Here is a 26,607-nt window from a genome sequence, read left to right as displayed (position 1 = left end):
ACAGGTGTAAGACCACTATCTGTAAGACAAAAGTTTCACCTGCCCATCCTCACAGCCGACGGAGATATCTGTCAGACCGCCGGGGAGGCTCTCAAATACGAGTTCAGAGCTATGTATTTACTGTTGATTATATATATATGATTACATATATATCCGGGTCCAGCACTTGAGTAGAAAATCCCAATCTAACTTTTCTGAAAAGGCAATATCAGTATTTCTAGGACGTGGACTATGATCGATGTGGTTATATCGCACTAGGAAATATTTGGTATATCGATATAGACTAATGTTAGAAAGTATATGACGCCTGTTAATCATGAATGAATATCCCAGGTACGTCTATATTCCCTGAACTATCGACATGAACGCCTTCTCGCATCACATTGCGCAGGCGATGAACACGCACTAATGATTCAATTATTACAAACTGAACACAGAATAAGGTGCTAGTATGAAGGCTTCCTCGTTGCTGAGCCTACAGGATCATATCACGCTTGAATTCTTCGGGACGCTCTTTGCAATTTGATAGACAGCGATAATAGTGCAACCAGGAGACCGCCACGGTCAGGCGGCCCAACGCCGAACGGTACACCGCGGCCGGTGCACCGGTGCACCGGCTATCAATGCGGACAGGCGTGCAAGATAGTGTGCGAAGACATTATTAACGGCCTAGTTTTGAAAATAATCGCTAGGCTACATGTATTTCTGAGTTTGTCCATTATGGCAGTACATATCAGTCAGGAACGCGCGCTAGAGATGTTGGGGGACGCAGGGCTTGGCAGCACTAAGACGGCTATCATTCATCCGCTATTTGAATAACGAATCTATCGAAGCTTGTGTTGGACAGGTTCTATTATTTTGACATTTCCCGAAACCTATAATTAACATATTCAACGACCAAAAGCTTCAGTATGTAAACATATTCGAAATCATAATATATCACTCGACTGCCAAGACAGCTCCAGATCTGCAATATCAATGATCGTCAGAGCAAGAATTTGGTTCTACCCTCTCGCCAGTCTCTCTATTTCTCTTCTTTTCACTGACCAAACGTAGAATCAACTTCTCCAATCTAAAATTCGTGATATGCATCATCAACACTCAAACAAAACTTGAGGCTATGCACGTATATATATATATATATAAAACCGATGTGTGATGTTGACACAAGTCCAGACCGGGGCGAGTCATAGGCCTAGGATCCTAGGAATGATACTTGTAATACCAGGATTATGAAGAATATAAATGTAATTTCTAGCCTCCGTTGAAGTCTTGAATGAAGATCAATGAGACCAAATTCTGGATTAATGAATTAAACAAAAAAAAAAAATTTCTGGATGCAATTTATCTCCGAGTGATTACCTATGATGACAATTATCGTCCTAGACATGGTGTATTATAATTTCTAAGATATTTCGGCACCTAAAAATTAAATCGATGAGAATTCCGTATTATATAGTATCTATGCAATCTTTTTGATGTTTGAGCGGTGTTTTTATTGACACTAATAGAATATGCGGGCACGTGTTTACTAACCTAAACTATATACATGTAGGCACGGAAGACTTTATTTAAGTCTGCATCGCGATTTAGAATAAAGTTTGTGCTACTTCTCAAACCTTCTTGCTTGGGAATAAGAGGTTTTTTTATGTTTCGCTTGGGCCCGTTTGTTCTTAAGAAATCCTTTGCTATCAATAATCTGTGTTGATCACGAGATTCTAGCTAAATCTTGTATAGATTAAACGAGTAATTATAGTTTATTTAGTGACCTCTTGGGGCAGGGGTGTTGGTATGGTGAAGAGAGATGCTAAACAAGGCCTTAGGAGTGGCAGAAATTCACAATCGTGAGGTGAAAACTGCTAGTGTAGCCTGTTGATACCTAGTCTATGTCTTTCAATTCGTCCAGTTAACCACCATTACTGAAAACTAGTTCAGGTATACACACCCAACTAGTATCAACCTAGCTTCGAACAGAACCTTAGCCAAAACTACAGTAAAACATCAGAATTTGAACGGCCAAGCGGTAAACACTTGAGTTTGCTTTACAAAAACCGTTTGCCTTGGCCCAACCCCAGTATAGACATTAAACTAGCAAAAAGATGTACCTTAACCAAGAACTCTTCCGTGTCTTTTGAATGAGTGAAGTTTATTAAAAGTGTACGGTTGTTATAACGCATACAAATTCCGACCCTCGCTATTGAGAGTTGGCTACCCAGCGCAGAAGGTTAACGTCATAGCTGGTATATATAAAGTATCGATGGGATAAGCCTAGTAGGCCTATAGATCTATTGAAAGCAATTATGCGATACAAGACCCATCCTGTCGTACCAAAAATGGCTCTCGGTTTCTAGATCTTCTCCAGTTGAGGGTTTAGTTAGAGAAATGATTAAACGGTCAAATTTGACCTGATCGGCTGGTAGAATAAATGGTCACCTTTGATGCACGTGGGAGTTTTATATAGGCGTGACAGATATATCTATCAATATCATAATATTAGTAGATTTCAAGACAATTATTACTCCACAATTCCGTTCCTCCTAATGAAGATTGTGATTTGAAACACACCCTAGCCTGAAAGACCTAAACTATAAACCAATGCGATAAGTAGGACGAATATGGAAGATGACGCTCTAGGGCCAGCAAACACCACCCCTGCAAATAAAAACGGCCCGGAACAAATATTATTTCTATGCAACATCTGACGAGAGTTCGATACGTGCCATGGCAGAAGCTAATTACTGAAGTTAGTATTCAATTATCAATCTCGGTGAAAATAACGCACGTCGTCTCACGGTCACACCGGGGGTGTCCTTATACAGTAATGGCTATTGCATTGTGCTTGTAATTGCAACAAATAAGCGCAAATCGCCGCTATGCAGGCCCTATCATGACAGCCCGTGCCACTCGAATGCACAGATATATGTATGCAATTGAGTAGAACCCTGAGGTATAAGGCGGGAAACTACACAAAGCTATCATAGGCCATTATTGGCTGTATCTACCCTGTTGGGAGCTTTGTATCCATGTAGCCAGTACTCAGGTTACACTGACTTCTCCAGCGGCGCGGTAAGGATGATAATATATGTATGACATCCTGAGCGATCCGACCCGACACAGCCCGACACCCATCACCTCTGTGGATCCTATTCAAAGTTGTTCGCTGTTGTGTGCTCGTAAGCGTTCAAGAAAGGTAGCGATATAAGGTCGTGCGGTGTGTAAATTGGTTGTAAGCGGAGATATGCTACTTTGACAGCACACCCTTGTTCCGATCAACGAGTTACTCAACAGCTTGCATAAACTCTATTTTAACCCCATCCCAGGCACAATTTCATGAGGGATGTGGCGGCTAATGTATTGATTGGTGTGTCGAATTGAGCGTCTGTGCCAATTGATTTCAGTTAAACATCTGGCTAAGTTATTCTGCTTACTGTCAGGATTTCAGGACTTGAACGGCGGGGAACTAAGTTGCCTTGCCTCGCCTTGAATCCACATTTATACCGCCCTATCTGGGCGTTCGAGTGGAGTTCTGAGCCCAGATTAACTGTGGATCGTGCTTTGGAAAGTTGAGATATTCGGATTATGATGTGAGACTCTGTTGATACTTTGGAATGATGGTGGTTGTTGTAGGTAGCTGGCTGTTGTAAGTAGCCGGTTGTTGTAGCCGGTTTTTGTGTCTTGATATTAGAGTTTTCAGAACGCCGGACACAATCGTGCCAAGTGTGAGTGAAACCTAACACCAGTTATTCACAAACAATGATGGTAGATGGACTACCAACCTCATCGTTCATCAAATCTCCTCTGCACACGATTGCCTAGCTACAAACGTGGCAGGAATTGCCATTAGGGTGATTCGACAACTGCCAAGAGCGTGACTGAGTAGGAACAAGTGTACGCATACGTTGTAGTTATAGAGGGTACAAAGAATATTCCTCTTACTCTACCACTTTCATCCTCTCGCTCTGTGTATCACTTTTATCCTTTATACCCTCTTCAGGGGCATGCTGGTGTCTCCAAGTATTCAACTGTGAATCTATCGGCGCGATCGTCCAAACAAGGGGGGAATATGTAATTGACAAAAGGAAAGCTAGTCTATGCTCCTTTGAGTTGTAGGTATCTCGCTCAATCCAGATGAACTGTAGAGCAGACCAGGTTCTAATCTCAATTACAGCCGATCAAGCTCCCACGTGGACGATTCATGCTCGTTGCCATTACTCTACAGCGCCAAATAAAAGAAATTCACAAAGACTATTGCTAACGAGCTAGAATGTTCTCCGAGAGACACCATTTCTCCCGGGCGACTACCATCAAGGCCAAATCAGTATTCTTGGCATAGCTCATGAAAGCCAGTAAGTCCTTGTCCCAGGTGTTGTATGTAGAGTGATCAAGGATAGCACACCATGCTATGCACCCACGGGAAGGAATTGCTTTTTCTCATACACCTACCCGTTAATATTCGTAACTCAGCTTCTCACGGCAGTTGTAGATATTGTACTTGTAGCTTTGCGCGCGCCCTTTTGAACTCAATTGATCATAAAATTCGATATGTTGGGTAACCTAGCCGTTCCCTTTCCGGATCCTGTGATTTACATTGTACAAATTGCTAATATTCCTGTGAATAGAAGCTTTGTGGGGTTGGTTGTACGATGGGGGAAGGCTCAAGGGGAAGAGGTTCAATGGTTTGCCAAGCACGCGCTCCTCGGATAAGCATCTCACTGTTTCGGCAGCCTAGATACGCGTGACTGAACAAGTGTGAGGCAGATTAGCTAAAATTCCATCATTAGCACGAGCTTTTCGTTATAACCAATTGATGCCCGATTTTATAGAAAAAACGTTTTAAGGTAGTGGTACCCGAAGAAAAGCAGTTTCGATTGATTGACCAAGCACCACGAACCCGACGCCGCAGACTTAATTCACTGAATTCGCACAATTCGCCCTCTCAAGGCTCTTGTGTTTCCAAGTTGGTCAATGCGGCGGTCAGCTGTTGTAGTTGATGTTGGTGGTGTGAGTGGCTGGCTCATGCACAGCTCGGCACTCGCTCTCTAGCTCAACCTCGTGAAGAAAGAAAAAAAGGGAAAGAAATTTGTTCTCTCTGAACTGTTCCAGGCGCCTGGATGAGTTGACGGCCGGTACCGACTGGTTGCCCGCTTGATTTGAGCCGAATTCGCCTCACTCAACACCACCTTGATGGGTCAAACTGCCTCTAAAGTACCTCCGATGCGGAGTGAGGTGACTTTTCTCATACCAGGTAGTAAGCAGTTATTTGTAGGTACCATTACTCGATGAAAACCACAAAAGGTACCTCGTAATGTAGCAAAAAGTACAGGGACTGGTACCTACGCGCTGTCCTCCACATCCTTTAACGGATAATAGGAAGAGAGAGAAATTTTCTTCCTTCCCCACACACGCAAGGCAGGAGACTTCGGTTTTGGAACGGCGATTCGAATCTCAAAGTATCGTGATATCTGTCTGTCAATGGATACCATCGTCACCTGTACCATTCCCCAACAGCTACTAGTATACGTAGGTACTCTGGATGTCACCGACGGTCACTCTATATTAAAGACTTGCGGGGAACCATCGGCTGCAGTGAGTGTTAGAGGTTTGGTAAGTTAGCCCCTCCCTCGAACCCACCGTGCCCCAGGGAGAACAGATAATTTGCTCGGTTGAGTTTACCACGCTAATTGTTGTACTGTTTTTACGAGGCGTCCCTTAGAGAAAGTTTGCAAACTGGACTGAGGTGGTTTGTAGTATTACGTAAAGCATCCAACTGTTATTGAGCGCATACGTAGTTATCCCCAAATGGACTTGTTGAAAGGGCAAGTCAGAGAGAGCTCTACATCGACCTTTCTCCGAGATGCTAGATGCTGTCCGCGGAGATGTGCGATAGGAAAATAAATAAACTCTTGACACGCCAAGGGTCAACACCTGAATGAAAAGGATCGCCTTACGCCTTCGGTCCCTTTTGGTCTCGGGATCACCCTGCTCCTTCTTCCACCATCACACCCACCTTGGTTACGCCTGCTTTTAAAAGCCTTGGAACGAAAGCGAAATTTCCCCCGCAATTTGCCTGTTGCGGCGGGGAAAGAAGGTGCGGTGTGCAGGGGGCCCTGATCGTCAGGGAGCGAGAAATGCCATTTCTATTTTCCCCTCTCGATTTCCGTCGATCTAGACGTCTGTTTTCTTTACTTTTTTCTTACCCTCTCACACCATAGCTTGCTCTGGTGAAAGCTTTCACTCATCGAAGCAGGGAACAAATAAGAAAAAAGGGGATCATGTACCGGTTTATCCATCATCTTCATCCATCGTGAACGACCAGATTGAAATGATGTCACTGATGACAATATCGATATATCCCTTAACAGTCAGTCCAGGCGGATTCAGTTTTGGTGTTGATGTTTACACTTTTCAGTGACCGCACAAAACGAAATTTTTTTGCTTGAGGCGCACTTGGTTGGGCAGGGTATCTTTGAGCTCCCTCTTCTTTGCTCCTCATGTCTACAGTAGTTACGGGGCTTTCTACTTTTCAGCGGCGCGTGACGTGGGTTTAGTAGGTATTTCTCATCCCTGGATAGTGGGAGCTAAGGTTGCTTGCTGTTGTCGCTTGTTTCATGCAAAACAAATAACGGACGCCAATTTTTATTTTATTTTTTTATTTTTGCGCGAACCACAATTAGGCTGGGGCCGAACATGCAAGATGCTTAGGGTCGCGTCGGTGGTCGGCAACGATCAGTGAAGTGTGAGGCGGCGCAAAAAATAGATCAATGATAATTTGCACGAGCGCTCATACTCATATATGACAGCAGCTATTCCATTAAGCAAAAAGGTCGGGACGGAGCTCGTACATACATGGAGTAGGGATGCTTTAAGCCGAGTGCGAGATGGTGCATGGTAGATGTGCTGTTACATATTCCCGTCAATCTGGCGAGGTGGATCTACTAGGGGAAGATACCAGCATCTTTGGGGGAGCTCAAAGACAATTCGCTGCGGGACTGAACAATGGAGAAAGTGTAAAAACACGTGGGCTGCGCAGAATTGGTTTCTGGTCCGTTTCTGTTCAGTTGGAGGAGAAAGCTCTCTATGGAGAAATATACTTGTGCTGCGCCATAGTTACCATAGCCGGAGTTCAAAGGATCCAAGAGCCGGCTTGGCCAACCATGTTGAAGCTGTGATTCACATCGAGAGCTTAGTTCCAATAAACCTAAAGGTTCCTTCACTTCCTTCACTTGCTGTCACTGGAAGTGCTCTTTAATCTAGTGGTAGAATAGTAGGCAGTCCAATATCCCCACTTCTTGGATACATACACTAACTGCGGATGATGGACCAGGGCTGATCGTGGTGAGGCTTGGGTGGAAAATTTCCACGCTCAATAATTTTTTCAGCCGCCAGCAGACGGCGGGCGGGCCCTTGGACATATAAAAATTTGTAGGTGATGTAAGACTAGGCGGACCTCGGTGGTTGCTGAAACAGGCAGCGGCGGCGAGCGATCGCATCAACATGCACCATAGGGCTGCTTGGTAGACTCGGTAAAGGATATTTTTGACAAGAATGCGCTGCACAGTAGGAGGGAGGCAAGGAAGCGTTTTCCAACGACGCCGCCACCTTCCCTCCTTCCTTCCTTCGATCATATCCATGCTAGTCGACCTGAAACGGGTTTTTTTTCCTGTCTACCCGTCGATTTAGCATTGGGATCCATCTCAAGTCGTCCTTTTTTTATTTTTTCTCTTTCACTCCGTAAAACAAAAACAAAAAAAACGAAAAATGAATGCAGGATATGCGAAGTTCAACCCTGGAATGGGAGTGCGGTAGTTGCAAGTAGACGCGATGAATGCGTAACGCACATGCGCAGGCCATACTCTAAACGCATATGTATGGATGGATGGATGTAGGTAGGTGGATCTCCATGGAGGAGGAGGTGGAGTGGAGGAACAGAAACACGGGAGCTAAAATGACGACCAAGAAGTAAAGGTGCCTTTCAGCATCGTGTTTACGAAGATCCCAGAAGAGGAACTACTTCGTCTGGAACGACCCGAAAGCAAGACCCCACCACTCATCACATCAGCAAGCACTTTTATTTTTTCCTGATGTGCCAGAAAATGTACTAGCGCTGCGGGAGAGCAATTCTATACGTAATGAGAAACCCGGGGTAGTGCTAGCGGTGACAAGAAGAACATAACGCCTTCGCATGGTAGTATTGCAGGTATGGATGGCATGGCCGCAAAAACCCAACCAGTCCCACCATGTGAGCGCCTGAACTGCATCGTGACCACCTACCTACCTACCTACATACTTCTTACTCACCTACCTACCTCTCTCTTTGGGCCTCTGCACTCAATCACTCCACTCACACTCACAACTCACATTAATTCGGCTGGCTGGTTGTTAGGAATCGAGCAGTATATAGCTCCAGCAGTAACCTCGCCGAATTACTGCCTCTTCAATAGATTGCCTTTACTTCACTTTGCCAAATCCGCTTCTTTACACTTACGATACAAGTTGGGGTGACCTACCTACATACTATCCACTACATACATCCATTCCCATACACACACACACTCACTCAGTACCTTACTACATAAGCTGTGTGAACTCATTCAATCAATCATATCAATTGCTTAGAACTGCAGCTCTCACAACCACAGCTGCTAAGCTGAACAACCACAACATCCCATTAACAAACGGCTGTGCACCCAACACGTTCTGGGCTGTTCAGCTGTGAGTTACCGTGGGTTTTGGGGCTAGGTTTTTTTCGGAGGAGGATGGATTTGGAAGTAAAAGAGCTACGACAGAAGATCTCATAAACAGCTAGCTTTCCCGCACATCCATCTCTCAAATAATTCAGAACCTTCAACCAAATAATTGCAATCCCTGCCAGTGGCTACTATTTCCTAGCTTCCCCACTACAGCTACAACGTTACTACTACAACTACAACTCCAACGACAACCACAACCACAACCACAACCACAACCACAGTTAAAGAAGAAGCTACTCAACTCCAACCCAAACCTTACCACACACAGCTACTAGTGCCAGATCAAGACCTCAGCCATTGCAACTAAAGTTACCTAGCCCAATTGATCCACGAGCAGTCCGCCGTCCCACCCCGCCCCACCTCAGCCCGCACACGTTGTTAATTCAGTTGTTGAGGAACGGCTAGCGCCAAAGAGGTTTTTCTTACGACATTTTTATGCCCATATATCGAAACCTCACCAGCAAAACCTCGCAAGGGAATAAATTTCCTCGACTCCTCCTTCACCCTCCACCCGACGATCCATCACCAGCAAGCTCAATGATATACCTACCAAACATCGAATCGCTTTCCTCAAAGCAAGGGAACTCCAAGAGACGCTTCTCTGGATCCCGCTCTAGTATGGAAGGAGTCCGCCCCATGCTCGAATCCTTCCGCTCATCAAAATCAACACTCAAGGCCAGTATTGAGGTCAGTCCAGAGATAAAAATGACAATTGAGTCACCGCCCCTCGTCTGCTACGGGACACCAAAAGAGTCGACCGGTGCGCTCTTGTCTGGCCTCGTCCACCTGGACGTCAAGGAGACGCAAACATTCGAGAGCTTTACCATGTCCTTTAAGGCCGAAGTCCTTACACGACGACCAGTGAGCACGCATTGTCGGGATTGCGCCGTCAACATCAGCGAACTTCACAAATGGACGCTCATCGCCGAGCCCGTAGTCCTCAAGAAGGGTATCCACACCTACCCCTTCAGCTACCTCGTCCCCGGCCACTTGCCCGCAACAAATAACAACACCCTCAGCAAGATCACATACAGCATCTCCGCCCTGGCCATGAGCGTCAAGGGCGACGAGATCAAATTCAAGCAACCCATCACCATCCAGCGCGCCATCCTGCCCGGCCTCGACCGCCACTCCATCCGCGTCTTCCCCCCCACCAACCTCTGCGCCTCCGTCAAGCTCCCGCCCGTCGTCCACCCCGGCGGCGACTTCCCGCTCGAGATCCGCCTGGACGGCGTCGTGCCAAAGAAGAAGCAGACCCGCTGGCGGCTGCGCAAGATCTCGTGGCGCATCGACGAGAACTGCCGCGTGGTGTCGCCGGCGTGCAAGTCCCACAGCAACAAGCTCGGCGGCGACGGCAAGGGCCTGCTGCACGACGACTCGAGGATAATTGGGTCGGGCGAGCTCAAGTCGGGTTGGAAATCGGACTTTGAGGCGGCCGGGGGGAAGATTGAGATGCAGTTTATGGCGGGGATTCCGGCGCATGCGGAGGCGGCGTGTGATATCGACTCGCCGTGTGGGATCGTGGTTTCGCACAATCTGATCATTGAGCTTATCGTTGCGGAAGAACACGTAAGTTTTTTTCCCTCCCAATCTATCAATTGATCTTTATCTTGAAAAATAACCAGCTCTTACTGACTATCTTCCCCCGCTATTCAGTGTCCTACAACTCAAACCCGCCTGATAACACCCACCGGCGCAGCGCGTGTCCTTCGGATGCAGTTCCGCCTCGCCGTCTCTGACCGCGGCGGCCTCGGTATCTCATGGGACGAGGAGACCCCCCCAATGTACGAGAACGTCCCCGAAGCCCCACCGCATTACACCGGCATCCAGTGCGGAGATATATCGGAATTCCTACCACCGGATTATGCGCATAGCTGCTGAGCCCTTTCTCACTTCACTACTACTACACATCATCACATACTCACTACTACTACTGCGACTCTCGATATCCGTTTTTCCTTTGTTTGGGGTGGGGAGGAGGGGTTATTTGGTATTATCTTTCTATTTTTTTTTTCCATTTTTATTTTGAAGCGTTTATTGCGGGTGTTTTATTTTTTTATTCTTTCCTCTACTTTTATTCAAGGGCGCCCTCAATTTCTTCTCAACTATAGACCAGGTGTTTTTTCTCGTTTTCTTCTTTTTTTCCGTTGGTGGTGTTTTTCGTTGTACAAAAGTATATCTTTTCTTTTTCCGGGTGAGCCCGGGTGAGTGAGGGGAGGGTGCACCCTAACCATACTCATCCTTCTCATCCTGTTCTATATCATGTATAACTACAGAGTCATGATTTATTGTACATGGACCTTGTTTACGCTCTACACGCATGCACGAATTTCCTTTTCCTCTTTTTCTTTTCTCTCTCTATGGAGGCGGGCTCTCTAGCTAGGACTGGAGTGGACTCAGGAGTGGTTATGTTATATGGGTACGGGAGTACAATATACCTAATAATGAATGAATAGAGGAGGGAAGGAGACTTAGTGGTTATACCCATCTGACGATAACTGTGCATTCTTCTCCTATCATCGTGATCTTGTGCAATCGATTTGTTGTTCGCGGGGAGGGGCCGGATTGAAAGGAGGGAAATAAAGTGGAGAGATAGGGGGGATATCGGAACGTCATGATTGATCCAGAAACACCCGACGGCGGCGGTGATCATGACATGTCAACGGTGTCCTATCGATCCAGGATAGGTAGTCAAAAAGGCAAGTCACAACCCGGTTTTTAAGCTTTGTGTGTGTGCGTGCATCATCTCATCTCATCTCAGAGTACATAGAATGGGTACATGATGTGAGTGTGAGAGCTTAAGTTATATAGAGTACAAATATAGATAAACTCTAATGGGCTGTTCTATATCTCAAACCCGTCGTTGTTGTGCGGCGCGCCGTTTCCAAGTATAGGAGGGAAGGAATCCTTGTTTGAGCTAGCTTAACTAGTTGAGCCCTAGCCCTGGCCTCTGTCACGCCGTGACATGATTGTTTGCGTGAGTTTGTTTGGGGTATTATTTATAGTGGGGAATATTTATACGTATAGCCTTCTCTCGCATGGTGGTAGTATGGCGTAGGCGACGGGTGGTAATTACTTACTTGTCCTGATTTAGGATTTCTAGCACACAATTAATTGCCATGGGCTACACATACTCTAAACAGAATCCGCTAGAGACCACAAACAACGTGGAACTACTATATGGCCGTCTCGCTTCCACGCCGGGCCTCTGCTCTGAGAGAATGGGTGCCGTTGATGGGAAGAATAAGATATCCTTATTTGGTGGTGACATGGTTTGTTGTGTCGTAGTTTTATGGTATGCCAAGCCCATACGGATGAGCGTAACTTAATTCCGCTGACGATGTGAGTCTTGTGTGTTCCCAGACTATCTATCCGCTGCTCTCGACTCGTCTGTTGACAGCACAGGTGCCTGTCTGTCTGTGCACTACTCGGATGCTACACTTTCGGGAAACAGGACTACCTCCATGCCATCGAAACCTCTATACGCAATCTACGGGACTAGCGGTACCGGGAGAGGCGCGATATGAAGGCTTGGCTTAGGTGACGACCGAGTGATATTTCGTGAGCGGTCGATACATCGTAACTAGTAAGGAAAGCCCGGAAAGATTCTCGTCGTTTTGTTAGTTGAGGTAGGGGGTCGCTGAGATACCTGTAACTCAGTTTGATAGGACCGGTACGTACACATTTCTGTGTTGTCTGCCGGCAAGGTTGTTGGAGTGGCTGTCGAGTATGACGCGATGATCATGGTTTATCACTCGGCCTATTTCTCCATCGGCGCTATAGCCAGGATCTCGATAGGATGGTTTGGTGTAAATGGCTTGTCGCTATTGGTGAACTAGAGAGGTCTTTAAACATAATAAACATAAACATAACAGTGTGGATATGGTGGAGGGGATCAGCGGCCATTTGCCCACTGGCACTGAGAGAATTAGCAACGGTTGCCTGATCATTTAATTAGACGTACCCTTTCTTGTCAATGGGATTTGGTTGGGGTAGTTCAAAGAATACTCGTAAGGTGTCTAGCTTGCGGTATAGACCCTTTTCAACCCTCCGTCCATGGGTTTATCGCCTCGTTTATTCAACCCAGGGGGATTGTAACTTCGTGGTAGTTCCATTGATTCATAACATGCGTTCTCAGTTCGTAGGTTATCCGCGGCACTTTTTATTACATCAGCAATTTTGAGTAGATGGGTGCCTTCGCTATTCTTGTTGACCCATGGCCACCTAATCAAAACAAAAACTTGGACTTTGAACGATCCCATAGTCGGATGCCCTTTCCCGCATGTTGAAGGTGGAGTTTTGTGGTGTTTCTTCATCGGGTTAAAGAGGGATATATATAGTTCATACGGGCAGGAGTTATAGGTGATATCGACATATACATGTACGTATACCAATATTGAGGGAGTACTTGTACGATTGTGACCACGTAGTAACTAGCTATCTATGAAACGTGTCAATAAGAATTGAGGATACGTTTCATGGCCGCGTACACTAGCTTCGAATACCTTTCTTTTTGTGTCAACTGGTAAACCGTCCTCTTTCCTGTGTCTACTTCTTTTACTGACATTTCAGACCATTTCTTGAGCTATGAACATTGACCCATTTCTATATACGGAGGCCCCAAAGCCACAACAGATATAATCGGCGGACCATTGACCCAGATTAAAAAAACGGAAAACAATTGGTTAGAAAATCCACCGCATTATTTCTCATGAAAGACGGTTAATATTTTTTACTGCAAGACGGCTTAAAAGGATCATAACCAAGCCGTTTCATCCTTAAACATGAAACCATGCTCATTCCCGGTCAAGTTAAATGAAAGTCACCGACAATAGAAGCTGCATTTCGTCTCAAGTGTTTCATAAAAAAAATTCCTAGTATGAAATTTGCCGCCATTGAATGCAAGTCACGGATCTGCGGCGAAAATTCTAGACTTGCCCGTCTCGTCCTATTGGACTCGGGTAGCTTCCTATAGAAAGATAGATTCCGGTAGCTTTTACATATCTACATCTTTACCCCACCATGGATACTTCCTCCAAGATAAAACAACCATCAAAACCGACCAACCATCAACCACCAACCACCAACCACCAAAACCAAAAATCTTTCTCCAACTCACCGTCACATCTATAACCATGCGCAACTACAAACAAACATACCTCTTCACCCTCCTCCTCACCCTGCTCCTTCTCCTCACCACCGCTCCTGCCCCCGCGCACGCCAGCCAGGCAACCACCACCTGCCTCCTCAAAGATACCGTCTCCGAGTTCAACTTCGAGCCCAGCGCCCAAGACGCTTCCCGTGCGCTTACCAAGTTCTGGTCAGACTGCACCACTGGCGCTATCAAAAAGCCCTTCCTCGCCTCTGACGCCACCCAATGCATGCAGGTCACCAAAGTCGGCACGGCCAACATCAGGCTGTGCCCCCCGCCTCTCAAGGACCGCAATGTCTGGAGGCGTGGCATAGAGTACAACTGTAACGAGATCAGGGTGGCCGTTATGGATGTTAATGCCTACTGCACCGCTCATGGGTTGACTGCGGGGTCGGCGTTGCTGGAGGATAGGAAGAGAGGGTTCGTGATTGTGAGGAGGATGATCTAGGATTAGCTAGGGAGTTGGAGATCTTTCTTCTGCTTTTTTGAACTCTTTCCTTACGTTTGCGCAATTGCACGCTAGAGATGCGGTTTCTAGTCGTGGGGTCCGTGCTTCTTTTTTGTACACAAGGTCAAATAGTTAGAGAAGTTAGATATCAAAGTCAACTTCTAAAGCTTTAAACAACATGGTCTTCGTAGCCTTCAGAAAGTGAACAGAGAAACAATTGTTCCCCAGAGTAAATAGGGTATACTATTCTAATCTGTTCAGTGATTTCTTATACCTAAGTATTGGAGAAGGTCTACGTACTTATTGATAAAATGACTGTAATCTTGATCTGTTCCGATCCGCGTTGAAAGAGATAACAAGTCATAAAAAATCACTCGAGGCTCGACACTCGTCCGAATTTTATGAAGCCAGGTAGTCCCAATATAAAATCTCAAAATAATCTTTCCGCAAAGTACGTATTTACTCAAAAAAAAAAGAAGAAAAAAACTCCGTCATAAAATCATTGTCACCAACCAAACCGTCACTCATCCATCCGTCCCTGATCTTACGGACCGAGCGTCCCCAGCACCTCTATTCTTAAACAACCTCTCAAGAAGCATGTTGGTCTCAACTTCTCTTGCCTCGCTCTCAGTGGCCCGAATTCTCTCCCTGACATGGAGCTCTTCAGCCTGTCTATGTAGTGCCGCGAGCGCGACTAGCCGCTGGTTCTTTTTGTTTATCCTGAATAACAGATTCTTCACTGCGATTTCCTGGTCTTGGAATGTCCTTTGATAGGCCGCAGAGGGCTTAGCGAGTCGCGAACTTCCTCCGCCAACGCCTCCATGCTGGATCTCAGACAGCCTGGCATAGGTTTCGCGCACCGTGGTGGCAATCAATTGGTTGACATGTTTGACGTCCTCGTCGAAATTTCTCAGCTCGTCATGGTCATTGAGCGGAATGGCAAACCGATCATCGTACGCTGTCGCCGCTTCGATATCACTCATCACTGCGCGGCTAACCACGAGGGGGGCAAGGCCCACCTCGGCAATATGGGCACTACTAAATTCAGGTGCCTCATGTGGGGCCTTGAAGGGGTTAAGAACCATAGTATTTGGTGGACCACCGTTCTCTGGTTCGTGCTCTTCGATGCATGGCTCGCCCGACGGTGTGTATCCCACGATTCGCCAGATCTTTTGGCCCGCTCCTGCTGGTTTGTGCCCCGTATTTCCGCCCCGGATACTTCTTCCATCCAGCTCATACATCTCCATCAGGTCGTTTCCTCTCTTCTCCCCCATCTCAGGCGCCTCGACGGTCTTTGGAAGCTCCGCTACAATCTCGGGCTGCTTTTCCTTTACTGGCTCTACCACTTCTTGGAAACAGACACTCGGAATGGCGCCCTCATTGACCTGGAACTCGCCCTTCCGGTCTGTCTGTAATATCTCGCCAATCTTGCTCTCCACCTCCCACAGCAAATCGTTGATTGCGTCCTCCCTCGTCACCCACTTCTTCCCCTTCGCCTTGCACTCCCTCTTCCACAGGATCTTCGAGTTGAAATCAGCATGCGAATCGCGCAGCGAACACGTCTTCGGCAGTATCAGCGCTGTACATGCGTTCGAGACGCCATTGTTGAAGGTGTGGTAGAACGTTATCAGCTGCACCTCTTGCCCGAAGAGCCATCTGCAATTCTCTGAGTACCCGTGGCCTTTAGTATCAACGAGGGGCCAGGGTTGAATGGGTTTATGTGTGTGTGCTAACCTAGTACCTGCTCGCGCCGCTGGGAGCTCGTGGGTTTCTCGTCGCCGTCCATGACCGTGCAGGGGTTGAGCTCTGGGATTTTATCTGTTAATGTTGCGGGCCTGCTTCCTGTCATTGAGCAGAGTTGTGCGGTTTATGAAAAGAAGGAGGGCGGGGGCCGTAATGGTAGCTGATGGTGTGTCCAGCGAGCCACCATGTGATTGGTAATATTAATAGGTACCAACGTGGTACAACAGCGCCTGAAACAGAAGGCTGGCTGTATTGGCTATACTTGACCGTGTGGCTGTCCGAAATTGGAATGGGGCGGGGCGTAGAAGCACTCAATTAATATCATATGTGCTTCATTCCTTTTTTTTGGAAGGGATATGTATTTGGCCGGCTGCTGTAATATTGCTCTGCGGTACCTACGAGTCTACTGAAATGCGACCCAATATTGTTAGATTATCCAAATACGGACTTGACGCAGGTGTTTGGCGTTAATAATCTGTGGATTTTGCCTATTATATCAGGCAACATGTGTCTGGCATACTGCATGGCTGTTGGATAAAAACGACAGAACCAATTACCGGCACCTGAATGTTTCCTTGGCAGCATGGAAAACGTTGAAGATCGATCATGGGCTAGGCCGAATGTGCAAACCTATTCTTTAGGGTACTATGGTTCCTGTGTGTCTTTTGTCTAGGGACACGGAATTTATTATTAAGGATTCGATTCACACACATAAAATATTATGCCACGGAATTTGAGTTATCAAGGATGGGGTACCACGGGAGGAAAAGCATGCTCGAAATAAACTCGGTCTCTAGCTTATCTCTTGTGGACCAGTACTGAATACACGCCCTAGAACGATTTTGTGTGCTGGTGTCGAGATCCTATGATCTTATTTCTCTTATGATCCGTCCTCGATCTCATCCCCTTTTGATGTGTTAGTCATGTTATATCACTCGCGATCGTGGGGCCGAGTCAACCGACCGGACAGGGGACTGCTGCCACGAAATATTTATCCTTCACCAATAGCTGGTCTATTTTCCGAGAAGCCACTCGAATATCATACCAGGTAATTAATGGGATATCCCTGAGACTAGCTCAATCCCGCCCGGCCAGTCTCGGGTATTGAAATGATAGGCCAAGCCCAGTGCGGCTAATCATGACTCCGAGTGAGTCCATTTATAGGCACTCTGTAAAATTGCCCGTGATATATTTCGAACACCTTTCGACTTTGATATCTAGTTAATCACTCACAAATATTCTTATCCTGTTGATGTCCAAGTAAGCCAGTTTTTGGTATACATACAAATATGGATCTTTAGGCCTATGCTATTGTCAACTCTGGGCCTGAAGGCTGTACCATACATGTACATGTTGGGTGACTGCAACGGCCGGAGAAAGATTCTCCTTCATCGAGAACGTATCGACATCGGCATCGTTTCTCCCAGGACAAACCGCCACCAGGAATAACAAAACATACAGAAAAAACACCACCCGCGGCTACAAATCTTCATCAATATTAGAGCTGTGGTCTTGCCGAGTAACCCAAGCCTACCTTCGATCCACCCCTCTTCTTCCTTAGCTTAGTAAGCAGGAGGTAATGACAGAATGAGCAGGATAACCTTGCATTAGTCTCTCCACTAGCGTGGTTTGGTGGGGCCTGTATATACTGAACTGTATCGCTATTATCTACAAGCATTTTCCGGCCTTTGGCCGGAGTAGGAACTGTTATGGCTTAAACAATATCAGTTTACCAACGCTTAAGATCACTGAAACCCCAAGATGCCCTGTGCACATATCTGATATACTATTTGGTTGACTCAAGGTATGTTGGAACCAATATCTACTGGCTGACTCAAACATATTTGATAGAATATCTACTTACTGACAAACATATTTGATAGAGAAAAAGAAAACCCCTCAAACCTGGCCAATCAAAACCTTTAAATAACACATTGCATATCGGTATATCTATATACTTATTAGATAATATATTTTATCCCGTTCCTGACTCATATCACACATAGCTTACTGCCTCCGGTGCAGCACCGAAAATCAGAGGGCGGATACAAGCTCATATCTTATCCTAAATACCAACGGCAACGGACACTCTCAGAGGTGGGCTAGGATTCGTACACGATGACAGGATGTAAGTCGCGAGGTCTTGGTATAAGAAGTAGCTCGTAGATATGATGAATATATACATATACATGTGGAAATGATGGTACAAATGGGTTATCTACATGTATCTATAGTGAAATAATCAAGGTACATATACGCGTTTGTACAGCCACTCTGCAAAAGTGTTCGTGATTCCGATTTCGGAGTGAGACATTTCTTCATATGTAACCGTGGCGGACCATCAAAACCCCCAATAGAAGACTTTCCTAGTGACCAATGGCGCCCGAAATCAATGTTGAAGGTGATTAATGACCTACTTTCTTTTATATACAGTCACGAACTATATTATCTATTTTTCGTTGTTTTGAATCTCAACATTAATAACGGATGCGCCACACTGCGCACTGACATTAAAACTAAATCACGAACACTTTTGCAGAGTGGCTGTACGTTTTGCGATAAATCAAGATCACCCTAACAGTTGGGGGGGAAAAAACGAAAGGTATTATAATTAATGAGGATATCAAACTCGAATGTTCTTAGCTATAGGCAACTTTTGTTGACACTGCTAGTCTCTGCCGGAGGCAAGATACAGCTACTCTGGTCCGAGATCTGATTCGATTGTGTCCTCAGCACACGAAACACATCATGCAGCTAAGGCTACAAAGAAAACATATTTTTTTGCAACTACAACCAGTCTTCTTACCTCTCATGGTTTCCCTGGTTAAGATTCACTGATCCTGAAGATCCGTCGAAGTTGGAGTGGAGGCCTCCGAGCGTTTACCCCCCAGAAGATGTCGTTTATTAACCGTTAGCCTACATTCCTAGAGATCTAAAGCAGCGGAGAAAGAGTTTCTCTATCCATGAGGTCTCAACAAATACTACTACGACCACCTCACACGAACCCCAATAAATATAGACAAAAAGCGACATACAAGATACGAAACCCATAGGATACCCCATTACTCTCCTCAGAAGGTAGGTTCACGTAGCTATGTACTTAGAGCTTTTGACTTAGAAACCTAGAAAATCCGTTCCACTCCTGATCATCAAGGTTAATATTTTGCCTCGATTTTCAGGGGTATAATTAATTAGTGTACTAGCTATCACTCGTCGCCTGAAGAAAGTAATGGCTCAGAAGCAAGAAAACATGGCCCTCTTATATATTCGTTTTGTCATCCATCTTCGATCCTATAAATGCTAACATTTACACCTTGGCATCCAAATTTAAAAGCCTAATTGCATTGTCCCCCAAGACACAGTCCGCTACCCCTTCCTCTCCAAATGCGTCCTTAATAGCATTGTAATTGGTCGTTACGCTTAACCACTGTTCCTCCTCCCCATCTAGGGGTGGGAAGAAGGGATGATCAGTCCCAAATAAGACTCTGTCAGCACCAGCCACGTCTACTGCAGCCTTCAACCCAACCGGTGAATACACAACTGCATCTAGTAGAATATTCTTGGATAGTACATCCCAAATGCTTCGCTTAGGCGCTGTGTTTGTGGTCTTGAGATGCGCGTCGTGTGCAATGACAGACTCAAGACGGCCCGCGAGGAAGGGGAGGGTACCGCCAGAGTGAGCGAGGAGCAGTGTGAGGCTTGGGTATCTATCAAAGACACCAGAGAGGATGAGGCGTGCAACTGCAATTGTCGTTTCAAGGGGAAAGCTACGCAGTGTCAATACATGTACTTATGATATAAAAGACACAAAGGAGGGTGTAGGTATACCCTAGCGCCAAGGGAAGAACATGTCCATACTCGGACGCCCTTGGTCCATACACCTCGGTAGGTAACCCGTAATGAGGATGTAGAAACATTGTCTGACAAGTCTCCTGTAGCGCTTCATACACCGGGTTCAACTTCTCGTCATCTAGCCCGTTACCTAGCCCCGAAGTACCCATGACGACGCCCCTAATCCATGGCAACCCTTGTAGCCTCCTGATCTCTTCTGTGATCTCTTCCACGCTCCCACTCAATGGAAGCGTTCCAAAGGCATATAATCGGCCAGGGTATGATCCGCAGGTGGTGTTCATATCATCATTGATGTCCTTCGCTGTGGCTGCAGCTTCAGATGGGGGCAAGAAGTCGAGCCAAGGGTTTGCGAGCGAAACAACAGAGATGTCAATATTGTGTTGGTCCATGAAGGCAATCTTGTAACTAAAATCATAGTACTCAGGACCGATAGGGCGGCCTCGAGCTGTGGAGTTATTGGACGAATTTTCACCTGGCAGGATTATGAGTCGCTCCTCGGTAGAGGGGGGGAATGTCCGCACATAGGGGACTGTAGTTCGGGAGCGGAGAACTGGAGGGCGCCGGCGTGTTAGTTGTTTTTGGAACCATGGGGTAGGAAAATGAAAATCTTACGCTTCATATAGGCAGGGGGGTATACATGAGTGTGGATATCGACAATCGTCATTGCTGCGGTATTGGGAATATTTGAATTGATGGGTAAAGATATAAGTGGACGTATATGACTATGAGGACTCAACTACTGTCTTTATATAAGATCTATTAGCGTGGCTTCAGCCTGTGAGCTGTCCTTCAACTTACGCTTGGGTACATACATGCGAGAACTAAGACATACATGTAGTACTTACATTATCTACTCACATGTACTGTACTACTCTATCATGTATGTACCTGTCCCCAGAGAGCAGTTCCGAGGTTTCACTGGCCCTCTTAATAAAACATCTAGGCTCTTTTCCATTGGCCTAAAATTCCCTGTCCGTCAACATTATACAGTATTCTTCATCCTGACGTATTCGCACACTACATACATGTAGATATATTAATACAATCCTCCAAATTGGTCGGGGGCACGCGACGACAGCAGCGGACGGGTCCGGCATTATTCCCACTTCGGATAAATATTACTGCGACTATGCCCTATTTCGGCCTTCTTGGCATCTGTTTATCGCGATAAGGAGCATTTATGGAAGGTGGGCAGGATGGTTTTGGATAAGATATGTAGTGGCCGGAATGTGGGGTAGGGCTCGGCAGGTCCTGCAGATTGGTGATAGGTAACCCTATGTACCTATCTGCTGATATGAGCGATGTTTGCGGTGATATGAGTGTGTAGAGTACTTGATAATACGAGGCGTTTCTATTATATATCCGTCTAAAACTACAGCTTCGCACTCGTCGACATACCCCCTGCTGTAATCGAAAGTATTCAACTATAGCTACAGCACCTACAAACGCGTGCTCTCCTTGAGCCTTACTTTACTAGTAGCACGGACTATCACCAGACGTATATGTCAAACATGGTCAACGCTCCTCAGGCCGTCACGACAGCTGTCTCCAAAGATGAGCTGTTCATTCCTGTAAGAATCCAGCTTGGAAACCCCCTGACCCCACCACTCCCGTTCCTTACTGCCACTGCAAAAATCACACATACTGAACTAGCACCTAGTTGATCGATTTCTCCCTCTTTCTTAATGGCACAGATGAAGACAAAAATGCTGCAGCCAACGGCATGGTCGACGGCTTCAAAAATGCCGGCTTTATGTAACCCCCCTATGAAGCCTACCTCACCAATACTATCTCGCCAACTGACCCTCATAGCTACATCAAGAACCACGGCGTCCCGCAGCCCTTGATCGACCGTGTCTTCGCCGAATCAGCCCTTTTCTTCGCTCGACCTAAAGACCAGAAAAACACACTCGCCTGGACCACCCCCGAGTCAAACCGTGGGTATGTTTCTCACGGTCGTGAGAAAGTAACACAGCTCGCCGACCCCACGCTCATCCAAGCGCTCCGCAACGCAAACCCCGATCTCAAAGAGTCTTTTGAGATTGGCCGTGACCATGTACCCGGGCTACCAAACCACTGGCCGGAACACCTCGACGAGGAGGGGAAGGTCTTTACTAAGACGATGAAGACCTTCTTCGAGACGTGCAAAGGGTTACATATCGAGGTTATGCGTGCCATAGGCTTAGGTATGGGCCTGGAGATGGGCTTCTTCGACAAGTTCACCTCTGGTGGTGATAATACGCTGCGCCTACTCCATTATCCGGCCGTTAAGAAGGATGTATTTGTCAAGAATAGGGACCAGGTCAGAGCAGGCAAACATACGGATTATGGCAGTATCACGCTGCTGTTTCAGGATGATAGAGGCGGCTTGCAGGTTAAGAGTCCGCAGGGGACTTTTGTGAATGCAACACCGATCCCGGGCACTAGTGAGTATTTCATATCTATGCAATGAAGTTTTGGAGGAGAAGTGTACTGATATGGTGTGCAACGTACGCCAGTTGTGATTAACGCTGGTGATCTGCTGGCGAGGTGGTCGAATTGTAAGATCAAGTCTACCGAGCATCAAGTCGTAGAGCCGCCGATTGCGCCAGATCGTGATGAGTATCCTGCCCGGTACTCTTGCGCGTAAGGCCTTACCTCATCTCCTTATTATTGTATGATATGCTGATAAAGAGATATTTAGATATTTCTGTAATCCGAACTTCGAACAGTACATTGAGGCACTCCCAGGGACATACCAGAGTGAAGAGGATAAGAAGTTTCCGGGAATCCTGAGCGGTGATTACTTGGTGCAGAGGTTACAGAGTACTTACACCACTTGAGCGCTTGTTTTTATTTATTGTGGGTTTGAGTTGGGGTATGGGGTTTGGAATGCATTGACTTTTGGGACGGACTTGAATTGTGGTTTTTATTTCTGCTGGCTAGTTGCAATCGACCGTTTTTGAGGAGCATGTTGTCTTGTCGCAATGATGATATGATTCAAGTCCCGCGCTTCTACATGTACTTGGTGTTGCGGGTTGTTCTAAATATCTATGTATGCCTGGGTGTTTCCCGCTGGGACGACTAACTATAACTAAGTAGCAGGTACTTACGTAGGTACATACACATATAGGAAACCAAAACTAAGAACTCAGCCGAAAACATAGTACCGCGACTATGTAGAGAGGCGCCTGTATAGCTTAGTCCTCAAAACTTTATTTTCAAATGGACAAGGAATCCTATCTTCACGGGTCGGGAGTACCGTCATGATATCTTATGGATCAGAATAAAGAATCTTGATAAAGACAAGCTAGGGATACTTTCTTTACATTATTCTTGCCGGCTTACAGTTTCACTCTATACATCGTTTACCGACTTACAATTTTCGGGTCACATACCCTGGTGTATTCGACACTTCATGACCTCAGGAATTTTAATTGTTGGTACTGGAATATTGACTCCTACCCCAGATCTATGCGATTATAATTGGGCTGCTCTATTGGGAACCGTTCCGATCCTATCTATAACAAATATATAATAGAGTTGCTCTCAACGAGGGATGGACACATCGCCATGAGAGGGTGAACCTTCATGAACACAAAAATTACAGTCGGCAGGTGTAGTATTGAGCTTATCTTCTAAGAGGGGAGGTATAAAGTCAACTTTTTCTGACTTCTTTTTTTGTTCTGTGTCCATGTAGCACCCTCTTGAGGCATAGGCTCTTGTGCAACTACTAAGTAACTACTTACACGTAGATGAATGTATATCAAATGAGTTACATGGGGACGGGATGACAAGGACTATGGATACGTTTGAGGTCCTTGAAATTGCTCACGGTATACTATAGTAGCTCACATACGCTCGACACGACATATATATGGTACGGAAAGAGGCATGCAATCCGTATCCTCAACATAAAATGCCATCTCGAATCTTCGTTCTAATACAAGTATTGTGCCACTTTATAATAATACCGCGGTTCAAAGATATATTTCTGCCGTAGTAGGTTCGCCCGCCCTTTAATTTAATGGTAACTGGTTGAACAAAGTAAATAATGCGGCTAGCCAGATATGCGTACGGGAATAGAGTGTGTAATTGTCTCAGTGTTATATCTACATGTTGAAGTGTTAGGTGTCGCCTCATAATCATTGAGGTGCATTTTTTCGGTGGCTTTGTTTATCGCGAAATCTAGATGATTGTCTGTGATAATGAGAATCATGAGTGATCACTCGCCTTGGGGGATTAGTAGCCGTATAATTGATGCTACCGGCCTATCTCAATTAGTGTTCGCTTGATCTTTTTCAATCATCAATGATACCTCCCCATACTCTCGCGGAACAATCAATCGAAAAAATCTCGCTACCGGTGATTTTCTGCAAGGGATCCGGATGACATCAGCTTTCTTATCCCTCGAGCCGCGTGATCCCGATGCAAAGTGGAGAAACCAGGAGTAATAAGCCTTTAGCCCTTCCCAGATATTACGTGTAATTGCTCTACAGAGCTAAGGGCTAGATGTATCGATACTTAATTAGGGCTTTGCAACATTTCGCATAGTCTAGTAGCGAAGGTTGGCTAAATGTAGTTTATGTAATAGTATCCAAAGCCATAATTATAATTATATAAATATGTACATATACAAGCAGTTTTATCACGCAGGCCGGTGATGTATATATACAGTCATCTAGGAATAACAACCTAAAGCTCACAAAGAACTTTACTGTCAGGATTCTCGTAGATCCTCTAACTCCGCTCTAGTCACAACCCATCACTCGGCATCACTAAGAACAAGAAACTGCCTGGATATGTATGTATGAGTCGCGCGTATGTATCTAAGGAGTTTGACAGTTTCTTGTTATAACAAAGAATTGTGGGCGGCTAGTAGTGAATGCCACGTATTTCCGTTATTTCGGAACCATCTTATCAATGTCAATGATCCAATCTCCACGTCTCAATCTTATACCATCAATCTCAGCAACCCAATGATCCTCACTACGCGATCGAATGCTCGATCGAATCAACGCCAAGGATCTCTTGTTACAACTCTATGCATACGATCTCTTCTCACATATTCCATACATATTTACCGTCTCAAAACAAACAAATTCCCCAGCTTTATGTATTTCAAATCCACACCAGCAGTCCAGTAAGTCTCGGCGATTATGAAGCGATATTTCGTGAAATTTATCGATTATTAGGACTAACCACGACCCACAAACTGGGATTAGGTTTATGACTGCCATTTCGTGTCTCCGTCCTTTTGTGAAGTCGTTTGGGCTCTTCATACCCCATAGACTTTACTACTATCACTTTAAACATCACTACGAAGGTCAGTTAGTAGAAACGACCCCATATCCATCCTTTACGAAGTAATACTTAACCTCATCCAGGTTAAGTTCTGTGATCCATCGGTACATGGGCTGCTGCCGATGCAAAATGTATGTTTAAACTTGCCAGTCTTAACTACATTTCTGAGATTCTAAGCTATAAACTTAAGTTTTCAGAGCAGCAACTAATATTTTGTGGAATATATAGCAAAACCACCACATTGCGGCTTTGAGGAGGAGCACAAACAAACTGGTAAATACCTAGAATATCTTACTACCCGCTGTACCAAGACCGATTAAGGGCGTTCCTCCTTTACTGCACATAGCTAGAGTGGCATTGTTACTCTAGTTGGATATACAGAAAAGGAGGACATCTATCAATCAGTCTTGAGACAGCGGAAAGTAGGATGTTCTGGGTGTTCGCTAGGTTGTTTATGTTTTTTTGTCAGTGTCGGTAGGTATTCGTTGATGTACTAGTTCTTTCCAATCGGTCTTATAACTAATTATATTAGTAAACAGTTGGGGGAGCCAGAGGAATCGGGAGCTTCTCCCTGTGATCGGTGTTATCTGTACGTATCATCTGGTGCTGATTTTTCAAAACCACTATTTGCATACAGAGATCTAATTATCCAATAGAGAACACCCAGGAAACGGCAAATACCTCAGATGATTTATAGGTACAGCCATATTAGTTTCGAAATCCCATGTTATAAGTATTATAGCTAATATCAATTGAGTAGGGCAAGGGTGAGTAGAAGTGGATGAAACTCCGCTACTACCCAGGCTGCGTCACCTAGGGCCCGGCCACCATCTCCGTACGTATAAATCTATTATAATCTTTCAAAATCTTTATTCTTTGCAATTTATGTGGCTGGGACTGGTGGGGGTGTATTGACTTACACCTCTCTGCCAGTCTCCCACTGATCCCGAAGTATGGGCGTGATTATCTATTTGAATATATTCTGAGAAGCGCAATTGCAATTATAAAAAACCCATTGATAAGATCAGAGAAAAGTCTAATCATTAGAATAGTCAACACCCAGGAAAGTGGCAACCAGGTAGCCCATTATCCGATACGGGGGCGCTCGAAGGTACAGCCACCCTGCAAAAGTGTTCGTGATTCGCCCGCTGGAGTGAGACATGATCGACATGAGACAAAGTGGCGTCCATGGACATTGCGGGTAGGAAATATCAAAAATACAGAGGTTTGCGACCCATTCAACACCGTGCCGTTCGATAGATATATAGTAAAATAAAATCCAAATAGGTTTTTCCGCTAAATAAGAAGACTCTTTCAACACTGTACCCGCTGAGTAGCAATAGAGTAAAAATACAAATAGGTTTCCGCAATCGTCCAGT

The 26,607-nt window shown here is 45.6% G+C and overlaps 5 protein-coding genes across 5 annotated transcripts; 3 read left to right on the top strand and 2 right to left on the bottom strand.

The window, feature by feature from the left end:
- Positions 1–9,185: 9,185 nt before the first annotated feature.
- Positions 9,186–10,631, top strand: H6S33_008354 (uncharacterized protein; the record flags this gene model as incomplete). The annotated part of the gene is made up of 2 exons (XM_044839987.1): positions 9,186–10,319; positions 10,407–10,631. 2 exons carry the CDS (start codon positions 9,186–9,188, stop codon positions 10,629–10,631), a joined length of 1,359 nt encoding a protein of 452 aa, XP_044687899.1.
- Positions 10,632–13,885: 3,254 nt separating this feature from the next.
- H6S33_008353 (uncharacterized protein) lies at positions 13,886–14,350 on the top strand (the record flags this gene model as incomplete). Its single annotated transcript, XM_044839986.1, has 1 exon — positions 13,886–14,350. One exon carries the CDS (start codon positions 13,886–13,888, stop codon positions 14,348–14,350), a length of 465 nt encoding a protein of 154 aa, XP_044687898.1.
- A 524-nt stretch (positions 14,351–14,874) lies between these two features.
- On the bottom strand, positions 14,875–16,199 carry H6S33_008352 (uncharacterized protein; the record flags this gene model as incomplete). The annotated part of the gene is made up of 2 exons (XM_044839985.1): positions 14,875–16,016; positions 16,085–16,199. The coding sequence occupies 2 exons, from the start codon at positions 16,197–16,199 to the stop codon at positions 14,875–14,877; spliced, it is 1,257 nt and encodes a 418-aa protein (XP_044687897.1).
- A 3,201-nt stretch (positions 16,200–19,400) lies between these two features.
- On the bottom strand, positions 19,401–20,609 carry H6S33_008351 (uncharacterized protein; the record flags this gene model as incomplete). The annotated part of the gene is made up of 3 exons (XM_044839984.1): positions 19,401–19,860; positions 19,922–20,495; positions 20,558–20,609. 3 exons carry the CDS (start codon positions 20,607–20,609, stop codon positions 19,401–19,403), a joined length of 1,086 nt encoding a protein of 361 aa, XP_044687896.1.
- An 838-nt stretch (positions 20,610–21,447) lies between these two features.
- On the top strand, positions 21,448–22,767 carry H6S33_008350 (uncharacterized protein; the record flags this gene model as incomplete). The annotated part of the gene is made up of 5 exons (XM_044839983.1): positions 21,448–21,516; positions 21,606–21,700; positions 21,758–22,371; positions 22,444–22,570; positions 22,629–22,767. The coding sequence occupies 5 exons, from the start codon at positions 21,448–21,450 to the stop codon at positions 22,765–22,767; spliced, it is 1,044 nt and encodes a 347-aa protein (XP_044687895.1).
- Positions 22,768–26,607: the final 3,840 nt, after the last annotated feature.

Source organism: Morchella sextelata (genome assembly GCF_020137385.1).
Source record: "Morchella sextelata strain SCLS chromosome Unknown scls_26, whole genome shotgun sequence".
NCBI classification, from domain to species: Eukaryota; Fungi; Ascomycota; class Pezizomycetes; order Pezizales; family Morchellaceae; genus Morchella; species Morchella sextelata.
The sequence above is the reverse complement of the archived record's forward strand: the minus strand, read 5'-3'. Positions and strand labels throughout refer to the sequence as shown.